We start from the raw sequence: 12,589 nt of genomic DNA on the forward strand, positions 1-12,589 counted from the left end.
TTAATGAAAGATGTGATGGCCGTGTACTGTATACCTATTTATGCTGTAACATTTTCAGTTTGGAGGACACATGGACAATTACACCAGTGCTGGATTTCTCATATCATATTTGCTCTTCTCGGAGAGGGTGTGCCACCTTATACACATTATTCAAGCTTATTTTTCTATTGACTTTTATCATTTATTTCCATGTTTAGTGCTCCTGTAAAGGTGGAAATACGCTGTGAACGGCATATAATGGAATCTATCTTCCATTATAGTGCTTCTGAGAAAAAAAAAAAAAAACTAGTTCTGACTAAAAATATCAACTCTGCATCTACAGCTTCAATAGTAACAGTTTACAAATAACATACATTGTAGCAATGGAAAAACGTGACATTGAAATTGCTATCATCCATACAATCTGACCATGGAGCCTCACAATAGGCTGACACTAGGGTGTGTGCACATACAAGCATAGTACTGGAGCTGTAATATAACTCTGAGTTACACAGAGCTATAATATAATATACTTTACCTCCATATGCATTTGATTGTATACAGATGCATAGAGAGGAGAGATTTCTTTTTTTGTCCGATTATTATGAAAAAAAATAAAAATAATAATAATAATAATAATAATAATAATAATAATAATAATAATAATAAATATATATATATATATATATATATATATATATATATTTTTTTTTTTTTTTTCCATAAAATATTTTAGAGGCATTCTCCCCTACATATAGTACTCCAAACAGTGGGAAAAATTGTTTAGAGACAACTGTTGGCACATCTTTATCTGCAGTCTATAGAGTGAACCTGCTGTACTTTTCTTAAAGTAGTTATTACAATTACTGCTTGTAGTCAACCTATCTGGAATCAAACAATAGAGATGAGTCAGGGCAGCACATAATATATGTCCCTGAAAATAATTAAGTGGGTTGAAAGGACTGAGCTGTACACTAAGTAATGCTAGATATACTGTATAGTCACAGAAATGGCAGAAAATAAGTACACTGTATCTCAATGTTCCTTTCCTTCTGTGTCTGAGACTTTTCTGATATGACCATTGATTTTAGCTGCTAGAAAAAGCTTATTCTGTAAAAATAAACTATTGTTTGTCAATATTTTATACAAATAATTGTTATTTGACAAATAAAATAATACTACAACACAATAGCAGATTAGGTTTATGTTGAGCTTGTTGTATATTCACTTTTTGTTACCATGTTAGCTGTCCCAATCCATACACAGACATATCTCTTCCCTGACTTGCTTACAACTAACCAGGCAATAACACTGACGCTTCCAACAACGTGTTTTCTTAGTAATTCAGCAAGGCAGAGAAAACAATTGCTCATAATAGGCACAGAGTATCAGCAGCAGCATGCAGGCATATGTCTCTATTGGTCGCTAGGGGAGCACGTCACTTCAGTTTCGCTATATAACACAGCAGCCAGGCTTCTTGCTCTGACTCTTATACTGCACACACAGAGAGGTGATTCATCCTGCAGTTTTTAATCATTAGTCTTGCTGTGATTTTTTTTTGTGTGAATGGCATGGAGAAAGTTTACATACAGTTCATCCACCTGTAAACAGGAAGAAAGTTTTGCTTCTCCATTGTGATACTGAATAGGAGCTGAAAACACTGGGATGAGCTCAGGCATTCAGAAGACACTAACCCAACCTTGCTACATGGTAACTTTTGCATTGTGCTTCATGGAATATCACACCACCTAAGTGATCTAGAGAGAGTTGATGCTACCATGACAAGGCATATGTGGTTCTCTCTACCATACTCTTCTAAGCCATTTAGGAGAACTGATCTTGTGAACTCTTCTGATCTTTTCTCAGCATTTTATGGGTTTCCTAACATCTCATCACTTTTCAATGGAGGGCTAAATATTGATGACATTGGAGACTTTGAGAACAACACCAAGTATGAAGCAGAGTCTCAGAGCTCCACTGTGAAAACCCTACTGATAGTCGCTTACTCCTTCATCTTCATCATCTCTTTATTTGGAAATATTCTGGTTTGCCATGTCGTCATTAAGAACAAGAGGATACAATCGGCCACCAGCTTGTTCATAGTCAACCTGGCAGTAGCTGATATAATGATAACCCTGCTCAACACCCCCTTCACTCTGGTGAGACATTGGGGAGAGGGTAACAGTATAACAGGTGGCGGTATAAGGGGTTCTGTATAGCAAAGGTAAAATAGGGGGTCAGTCCACTCTCATCTAGTTTGTATAGAGGGTGTCTGTATTCAAAACTAAAAGAAGGGAACATTACATACTCATGTTTTCTAGACTGTGTGCAAAGCATGAATAAGACAACATTGCACCCTCCTCTTTACTAAAGGTTTTCTGTGTGCAAAGCTAACAGGGTACTATTGAAAAATCATCTTTTCTAGACTGTGTGCAAAATAGGGTAAGACTGCTTTGTGGACCTTGTATAGGGGATTTCTGCATGCATAGCTAAAAAGTGACATTGTCTATATACAGGTATGTGCTGTGTGGAGGACTACAACAATCCTATATCCTTAGCTAGCCTGTGACTCATGCTGTTATGAATCACATAGCTTAGATAAGCTTATGGGAATCACAGTCATTAAAGTAATATCTTCTTAGTTATTACATGGAAAGACATAGCTGGGACTATATTACCCAAAAAGCTTTCTTAGTCATTTAGTACAATAGCATCAGCACCATGGACAGCGCAGAGCTCCTATATACTCTGGGACTACACAATGAAACTTCTGATTAACAGCTAACTCCACAGGCACAATGGGGTATTAGAAGCTCGACAGTGATCTGTAATTAACTTACATGAGTCAACAAGTATAATACATAAAATAAAGTGTGTAGAGAATTGAGGGGGATGGGTTCTTAAAGTGACAATGGAATTTGATGTAAGGAACATTGTTTTTAAATTTTTTATAACTGCAATGTTTTTATTTTTTTTTTACTTTAGTGATATCCTAATACTGTTCCCATACTGTAGCCACATCTTTATCAGTTAATACCGACCCTGCCCTAAACAACTGTTGTGCCCTTCCGTTGCACTCAACTTGTTTTGAGCACAAAGTGAATACAAATGTATGGTAGTTGTTACTTGTTTATGTGAATATTTTAGTACAGCGTCCAAATATTTCATTTATAACTTTTTCACAAAATATATTTGCACTGTGCCTACAATATAATTCTATTATGCTGCTATAGAATAGAGTGTGCATAGAAAACTCAAATACAGAGCTCAGTGATTACTCCCACATATTGTGCACGTTCTGTTACAATACATGGCTCATATAATACTGCCATAGACATACAGTGTCAAAAGTGCCTGAATATTATGTGGTTCCTAATTATTACAGAACCCACTTGTGTTGCCAATCCTTTCTATAGTGCTAAAATAATACTATTAAATAGTTCTTAAATGAAAGTTATATTTAAAGGGGTATTCATTAAATTTCTAAGTCTCCAATGATTAGTTTTGAGCAGGAATATTACAAAGTGGACATAGGAATAAAAGAAACTCACACCCATGTGTGGATTAACTTTACCATAGGCCCCGGGCTGTTCCCCAAGCCTGCCCCTCCCCCAACCCACTGTGACTATGGCAGTACTGGCACTAGTTAATAATACAGAATAGATAATATCATGATGCCCTGAATTGTGCAAAATTTTTTGCAAATCATGGCAGAACTGTAACCATAAGACATTACACCACTAAAAGTATGTCTTTTTGGGTGGCCTTGAGTCCCCCAGGAGCCTGACCTATTATAATCCGCTACTGCTCATACCCAAAGAAATTATATAAAGTTACAGAGCAGAGTCACTGAATGCAAAGGAGCATAGCACCTAAAAGTTGCCAACACTCTGCTCACATAGTGATTGCAGAGTTTTAAACCTGATCTGGCATTAAATGAATAATTCACAATAAAAAAAATTCTTTCAAATCAACTAGTAGCTGAGATTTATAATTTAAATCTATTTAAAAAAAAAAAATCCAAATCTTCCAGTACTTATCAGCTGCTGTATGTCCTGCATGAAATGGTATTCTTTCCAGTCTGGAGAGCAAGAGAGGTTTTCTATGGGAATTTGCTGCTGTTCTGAAAAATTCCTGACACGGACATAGATGGCAGCAGAGAGCACTGTGTCAGACTGAAAAGAATACACCATTTCCTGCAGGACATACAGCAGCTGATAAGTAAAGGAAGACTTGAGATTTTTTTTAAATAGAAGAAACTTATAAATATTTGACACTTTTTAGTACCAGTTGATTTCAAAGAAATTTCTTTTGGGGTGAACTACCCCTTTAAGGTCACCACAAAACTGATTTATTGGGAGCTTTATGGCAGGCTTTATTTGCAACGTTGTAGCTTCTAAGTAATGCTGGGAGGGTTAATCTGAGGTCAAGTTATTGATGAACCTACTGTGATTATACCTCCAGGCATTAAAAGGTAGCTACAAAGTTTCAGATGGGGACTTTTACATCAGCTGTCTCCGAAAGGAGGAGGGGGAGACAGAGAGAACAGAGAAAAGCTATGTTCACACGTTTTTTCAGCCCCATTTAAAATGATGTCCGTCAATTTGAGTCTAAAATAACGGACGTCATTTAGCTGTCTGGCCTCCCCCTCAACATGACTGCTGTTTGAACATTATTCTAGTTTGGTTACTAATTGGAATTTGGGTGTGGTTTAATTGAAAAGTCCATTGAATTTAATAGTAAAAACTGTGTGTGAACAACTAATAAAAAACATCCGCTGTTTGCAAAAGTTGTCCGAAAACAATCATCATGTTCATTATTTTGACGTCCTCGTTAAAAATGTCCGTTATTCAATACATTGTGTGCATTGGACATCGGTTTTTCCATTGATTTCAATACATTGCCATTGCTGTCAGTTACTGACGTTTTTCTAAATATCAAAATCAGCCGCCTTTTCTTTAGTTTTGACGTTGTGTGAACATAGACACAGACTGAACAGCTCACATACAATTTTTGTGTCTTCAGCAGAGGGGGGAGGAGACTGAACAGATAATGACAAGTATGGAATAAATTGTTAGTCTCACTATGTGCAGCAACCAATGAAAACTTATGTTTGAGCATTATACCCTTTTAACAATCAGTTCAACTCTATGGGAACAGTTTGGAGTTTGGTGTGGTGGAATCTGACTTACCTGCAAAGAGTCCTGACCTTAACAGCACTAAACATCTTTAGGATAAGCTAGAATGGAAACTGGGAACCAGACCCTCTTTTCTAACAGCAGAGTCTGACCTTACAAAAACTCTTTTGAATGAAATGGGCAAAAGTTCCAACATACCAACTTTAGGATCTTGTACAAAGCCTTCCCAAAAGAGTGGAAGCTGTTACACCTGCAAAGGGGTACAAACTCCGTATTTTTATTTTAAAATTTACGTTTTACTTAACTTCAGGCATAATAAAAAAATATAGACGCACTGTTTGACCTGAAATTTTGAATGTAGGTACATTAGGTACCCGGGAAGGTTTCTGTAAAAGTCCTGAGTAGGGAGAAGCGATCTCAAACTGAAGAGTTTGAGTTCATGCCCGAATCCACATGCTCGAGTAACGACCGGACATCCAAACAGTCACATGTCTGTTTGTGTGTCTGTTCATCGTTTTTAATAAATTTCTTTGAAAGGCTCCTGAGCTGACAATACAGCAGCCAATCAGCAAGCTTGTATGCGTCACGGTTGCCCTGGTATTTGTCAGATGGGACCTTTGACCTGGTGTCCTGGTGTGTAATAATGCTGGTCATGCGTCCTGACACCATTCTGCTTCTGGTTAGTGTAGGGAGAGGTTGGTGCTGCAGTCAAGAACAACTAGGTAAAAGGTTAAAAAAGTTTAATAACTGCATAACACTGGGGTTGTGAGAAAGGAGGAATTGGTAAAAAAGCAACCACAGATTCACACCCCTGTTCACACTAGGGAAAGGTTGCTGAAAAAGTTCACTGACAAAGTGGGATCATCTGTGCTGAGGAGCAGGTAGTTGTCAGGTCATCATTGAGACAGAAGAAGAGGGGAAAAATACAGTATGTGTATTGCAAAAAGAAGTCTATGCTGCATGAGAATAACCACAGCTGAAAAGTATGAGAGGCTGGTGACAAAGTTTGGTCCAGGTGCATAGCTAGGATTCATAGAGGTCCTTTAGCAGGAAACTGTATGCCCCCCCCCCCCCCCATACTCACATGACTATCACATCCCCGGGAGGGAGCCCTACCAGTGGGTTCTGTGAGCTGTACCATGAAAACAGACCACGTTTTTGCCAGTGTGCCAGATTGCCAGTCCGGGAATGTAGGACAAGCACCAAAAGTCTTCATGCCTGAGGCCTTGCCTTGCCTTGTCCTTGCCCGGGCTTACTGGTCCATGTATTGGTGGTTATGTGGACCTTGCCACTGATGTTGCACAGCACACACACCTTATTTTCTCCAAAACCCGTTGAAGCCAGGCAAGGATGGCACACCTAAGAATTGTGGCTGGTGGGAATCACCTAGAATAATAAAATGCTTCGGAAAAGGTTGGAGCTAAAATGTAAAGAGGAGTACTCTTAGTACTAAAGGAAATCCGTCCCATTCAGAACCAGGGCTTGTGGGTGTGAATGCGTTTACTTGCGTTTATGGACATTGGGGGATGAAAAGCTAAATGCATTCCTAGGACACTGTGAAGATCCCTCTTACTGTTGGTGTTGCTGATACACCAGGACTAGAGATGAGCAAACCAGTTCGCCTGGTATAGGATCCGATTCAGATTTTCCCAAAAATCCGAGTCAGATCGGATTCGGATTTTTGGAAATCCGCTGTGATTTTTTTTTCTTGCTTTCTAAAATGGCAGCCGCCATTCTAGAAGGCAGGAAGTGTTCCGGGCGGGAAAAGCGCTTTCCCATGATGCCCGGAACACATCAAATCAGCAGGGATCTTGTACTAGCCCACCCCCTGTGTGATGTCGGTATTGTTTTAAAAGGAGCGGTCACATGACAGCACCACGCAGTGTGTAGAGGGAGAGAGAGAGGAAGCAAGCTGCTGTTGTGTACTACAGACTACTGAGAAGATATTGTGGGAAAGGAAAGGAGAGATTAGGAAAGCGGAGAGGAGAAACATCAAGTGATTGAGAGAGAAATATAGAGAGGGCGAAAGATCTGGTCTTCATGTTGGCTACTGCTGCTCCTGCCTGTCCTCCATGTTGGCTACTGCTTCTCCTGTACTGGCCTCAAATGACTATTGCTGGACCTCCACTGGCCTCCAATGACTACTGCTGCTCCTTCACTGCATTTGTGACCTTTTTCCTGCATAGACCCTGTAATGGTGAGTTTCCTGCATAGACCCTGTAATGGTGCATTTCCTGCATAGACCCTGTAATGGTGAATTTCTTGCATAGACCCTGTAATTGTGCATTTCCTGCATAGACCCTGTAATTGTGCATTTCCTGCATAGACCCTGTAATGGTGAATTTCCTGCATAGACCCTGTAATGGTGAATTTCCTGCATAGACCCTGTAATGGTGAATTTCCTGCATAGACCCTGTAATGGTGAATTTCCTGCATAGACCCTGTAATGGTGAATTTCCTGCATAGACCCTGTAATGGTGAATTTTCTGCATAGACCCTGTAATGGTGAATATTGAAGTCTAAAAAAAAAAAATTGACTTTGAGATATCGAAAATATAATGATGTTACTGACATGTAGAGCCCTAAATTCAACTACATACACTTCCCCCGTATCATATAGATGCTTTAAACTATGAAATCCGAAGAAATCCAAAATTCGGTCGGACCGAACTTCCCGAAAAAATCCGAAAGTCCGGTCAGGCCGAACTTTTGAAAAGTTCGCTCATCTCTAACCAGGACCACATCCCTTTTGTGCTGAGGTCTTAATTTTTTGTTATATTTTAGCAAGTTTTTATATTCTAGTTTAGTTAAGTTGTTACTATTTTAACTACTTTCAATAACCCAGTTATTACCTATCCCTAACTCAGTTGTTACCTAAGCATAACCCAGTTGTCTACTATGTATATTTATCTATCTATGTCATCACCCTCGTTTTATTTAATTCTTTAGCCCTCTTCAGCCTTCATGGCCACACAATGTGCAAACCTAGAGTGTTGTGTCGTCACTGCACTTTGGCAGAGGAGAGGCCTTGCCAGAAAGCTGCTCTGAGCTAGCTTTAGTGAGCTCAGTCTCTGGGAGGGGTGACCAGTACCAGCCAACCAACTGGCTACCAGACACATTCTGTGATGCTGATAGTTTAGGTCCCCAGACCAGTCATCAAACAGCAGGATTTGTGGTGATTGTATTTTACCAGTGCTAATTCAGCCTTCATCTCGTACAGTCTCCATGATCCAGTGCTTCTAGTTTGATGGTTTTTGTTATGTTTTACGTTTTTATTTGACAATAGCTGATAGTCCATTAAACTAGATAATCCCAGGTAGAAGGGCACAGTAAAGTCATTGTCTAAAGCAACCAATCAGATTACTAAAGGAGTCTTGGAAAGATGAGTGCTGAAATCTGATTGGTTGATGGGGACAATGGTTTACCAATTTGGCTAGTATGAGGTTATAAATTAAATTAACGGTGTATAAATGCCTTAGGGATATATGGCTACTAGCAATTTTCTCTTGAAAATAACAGCAAGAGGATGAATTGACCTTCCAAGAACTCTTGAAAAAAATCCAATAAACACATAAAAGGACAAACACTTCATACTTGGGCAGCGCTGGGTCATTCTTTTTGAGTATTATATATTTTCAATAGCCGTTGCTCAAGCTTTCTATTAAAGATTTTAAAACTCTGCTTCTTTCATGTAGCTAATATGTTAGAAAATTATGCAGCTGATACTAGTGCGGATTACTGTATGCAGATGTATGGCGCTCTCACTGAAGCCACTTAGGAATCTATATGTAGATAGGTCCCACTTGTGATGGCTGCAGGTAGATTCAATTCTATTGGACAGATATATAGTTAGTATGGTTTAAAAAAGACACGTCCATCAACTTAAAGAAGGCTTGTCACCACTGGAGACTGACTCTTTTTTTCTCCAGGCGGAGCCAGTGCCCCCTTGTCTTTTGAATGGGGGTTTACCTGGAACATCTTTTCCCCATATTTCTTGTAGGGGCCATTTATATATTTAAATAATTTAACCATATCTCCCCTCAATGTCTCTTCTTGAGACTAAATAAATTTAATTTCCTTGATCTATCCTCATAACTAAGATGCTCCATTCCCCTTATTAGTTTATTACTATAACTACAATAACAAGAGGACATCACATTTATCTAGAAGATTTTTACACTAACATAGGGGTTTCTTTAAAAAGGTATTCAGAAGAAAAATAATGTCTTTTAATTAACTGTTGCTAGAAAATTTAACACATTTGTAAATTACTTCTGTTTTAAAAAAAATCTCAAGCCTTCAAGTACTTTTCAGCTGCTGTATGTCCTGCAGCTGGTGTATTCTTTCCAGCCTGACACAGTGCTCTCTGCTGCTACCTCTGTCTGTGTCAAGAACTTTCCAGCGCAGGAGAAAATCCCCATAGAAAAGCTCCACTGCTTTGGAGAGTTTCAGGCACAGACAGAGGTGGCAAAACTGTGAACATTGTGTCATACTGGAAATAATATACCACATCCTGCAGGGCATACAGCAGCTGATAAGTACTGTACAATTAATAAGGAAAACTATGTTAGTGATACAATAGGATCTGATCCCATTTTTTGTTTAATCAGCTTTATTTAGAGTCAAACGTAAAACATATTGGGGGGGATTTATCATGACTGGCAAACTTGTTCTCCAGTCTTAAATTAGGCCTGTTCCCTTTTCCCTGGCTGAATTGACTAAGAGGCGCATGCCTCTTGGTGAATCTGGCCGTGTAGTCGAACCTATGCCTGGCTTACCAAATCTACACCTGCTTCCAGCAGGTGTAGATTTAGATCACGATTTACACCTGTGAGCAGGCGTAAATGATAAATGAGACGTGGGAGAAGGCCACTCCTCCTCCACACCTTGCCACGCCCCCGAGCTCCCCTTGTTCACTCATCATGTGAGCAGGGAATAGGGCAGACGTGCGCCAGGGAGAAGAGGGCGAATCTGTGCCTTCTCCCTGGTGTACGTCCCTGCAAGAATGTTTATAAATGTCCCCAATTGTCCCTAATTTGGTTAGAAAAATATCAACTTATAAGAATGGTGGTGTTTGAAACTGCCTCCTCTGGGATGTATACTTTCTTATTGACTGGAACCTGCTATTCCAATTATCTCATTCTTTTGCTATGGGCATTATGACTAAGGATGGTCCGAATCTGCCGAGGTTCGGGTTCGTATAAACCCGATCGCTCGGCATCAGATTCCCGCTGTCTGCCCGCTCCGTGCAGTGGGTGGATATAGCGGGAGGACCGCCTGGAAAACTGTGATACAGTCTATAGTTATGGCTGTATCCCAGTTTTCCAGGCGGTCCTCCCGCTGTATCCGCCCTCTCCACGGAGCGGGCAGACAGCGGGAATAATTTCCGAGAGTTCGGGTTCGTACGAACCCGAACCAGGTTGGGACCATCCCTAATTATGACCCATATTTAAAAAAATAGTCATTCTTTTACAGTATAACCTAAGACCTAACAGTATATGAATGAGCCTGATTGATCAAAGTATCAGTCTGTTTAAAGAAATGTATCATACTATGTTATTAGGCTTTCTAGTCAAAGATTAGAGTAAAGTGTCCTTGTCATTTAAAAAAATGGCAAAAGTTTTAACTGGCCTGGGTGTAAGTGTTAGGCTGCATTCACACGTTCCGGGAAGTTGTCCGTGCTCACTGATCCGTGCGCACGGACAATTTTACAGCCCATTGCTTTCTATAGGGCTATTCAGATGTTCCGTGATTTCACGGATCCGTGATCCGTTCCGTTAAAAAATAGGACATGTCATTACTCGGAACGGATGCACGGAAAGCATTCCCCATAGAAATCAATGAGATCCGTGTTTTTCACGGATGTACACGTATGTGACATCCGTGTTCATCTGTGAAAAACACGGATGTGATGTAATCAATGTAATTTAAAATGCACATTAAAACACAGATCCATGAAAAAAACGGACACGGATACAAAACGGATGCAAAACGGATGAAAAACGGACTGTTTTGCACGGATCACGGAGGTAGCTGCCGGACCACAATCACGGACCGGGAAAAACACTGAACATGTGAATGCAGCCTTACAGTCACCACTGAGGAGTGATGTGAGCTGGAGAAAGTGAGTGCCTAGCACTTTATTCCTCGACTCACAGTAATCTCCATCTAGCTTCTCTAAATGACCAATAGACTTTAGTGTAGTCTAAAGAATCTGGACTGGGAGTGAAGTATAAATGCTTGCTTCTCCCTGCTCATTTTAGTATTTAGTGGGGGTCTCAACACTTTTGTATATTATGTTATTTGTAGAGGTATTTTTAGATGAATTGTTATTCTATGTATTTTACTGTTACATGTCCAACTCACCATTTTTTGGCATTTTGTGACTTTGTCTATGAGCTTATTTCTTATTAAAAAGAAAGCATAATGTTCATTTTTAGAAAAAACAAACCATGATTTCAGAATACTGTTTGGAGATGTTTTCAGTAGAGATAATCAAAGTGAATCTGACGAATTCCAATTTGCAGTGAATCGGGCGTTTAATTTGCCTCATCGCGATTTGTGAATTTGCCAGATTCGCTTCGCAAATCCGCTAAACATGGCGGCCGCAATACGTGAAACGAATTTCAGACTGATTCGCCCATCTCTGTATGGGTACCCAATTGTCGTAATGTGAGTTTCAGCCTCTTACAGGGTATTACTAGCATGTTGTAACAAGCAGAAAAATGTAATTTGTACAGTGAGAAAATGGTGTCCCTAAAATTCACAGAAGGGTAATGGGTGGTTATGTCTACCTTGTTTTACTTTGGTACTACTGTGTTTTAAATGCAAACACGGCTGAAAGAGGGTCTGCGGGGGAAGAAGATGCACTTTGGAGATGACAAAGGAAAGACTGAGAGGTGGGTGGAAAGGTACAAATGTAGGAGCATAATTGGGAGCTGTAAGAGCATAAACATATTCTCCCCTCAGCATATAAACTGCAGGGCAGCGATAATAAACTTTAAATGATATAGGGTTCAATGAGGCGAAGGAGATACAAGCAAAAAAAAGTGAATTTTGAAAGGGACAGAAAAGATGTTTGTAATTACTACATGAGTAATATGTGAGGGGGCTAGAAGATCAACTTGTACAGGGAAATATGGTGATGAAAGGAAATAGCGATATGATGAGGACAGCGGAGGATAGCCACTACCGCCTTCCCTGTGACAGCCGTTTATTATGTTATAAAAGCAAGCTTTTCCTGAAAAGCTTAGAAGCTGGAGACATAATTTCCAACTTGTCATTGACCCCATTTAAAATACAGGTATAGACACCATCTGCCAGTCTAGTGCAATATATTCTGTCTTTATAGAACCTTATACAAATATCAAAGTTTTAAATCCAAATTTTGCAAAGCTGTAGAATTTATGCCACAACGGAGAGTGCGGCCAGAGCTGTACTTTCCATTGTGTGAACTGACAGTTCTGACATGT

The 12,589-nt window shown here is 39.7% G+C and overlaps 1 protein-coding gene across 1 annotated transcript in view; it reads left to right on the forward strand.

Annotated features, from left to right (window-relative positions):
• The first annotated feature begins 1,757 nt into the window (after positions 1–1,757).
• LOC138802769 (G-protein coupled receptor 83-like) overlaps positions 1,758–12,589 on the forward strand; it is a 32,648-nt gene continuing 21,816 nt past the window's right edge. Inside the window, exon 1 of the mRNA XM_069986402.1 lies at positions 1,758–2,138. Within this exon, the coding sequence (XP_069842503.1) occupies positions 1,758–2,138 (381 nt within the window). The remainder of the gene's footprint in view (positions 2,139–12,589) is intronic.

This window comes from Dendropsophus ebraccatus, chromosome 10, assembly GCF_027789765.1.
Source record: "Dendropsophus ebraccatus isolate aDenEbr1 chromosome 10, aDenEbr1.pat, whole genome shotgun sequence".
NCBI lineage: Eukaryota > Metazoa > Chordata > Amphibia > Anura > Hylidae > Dendropsophus > Dendropsophus ebraccatus.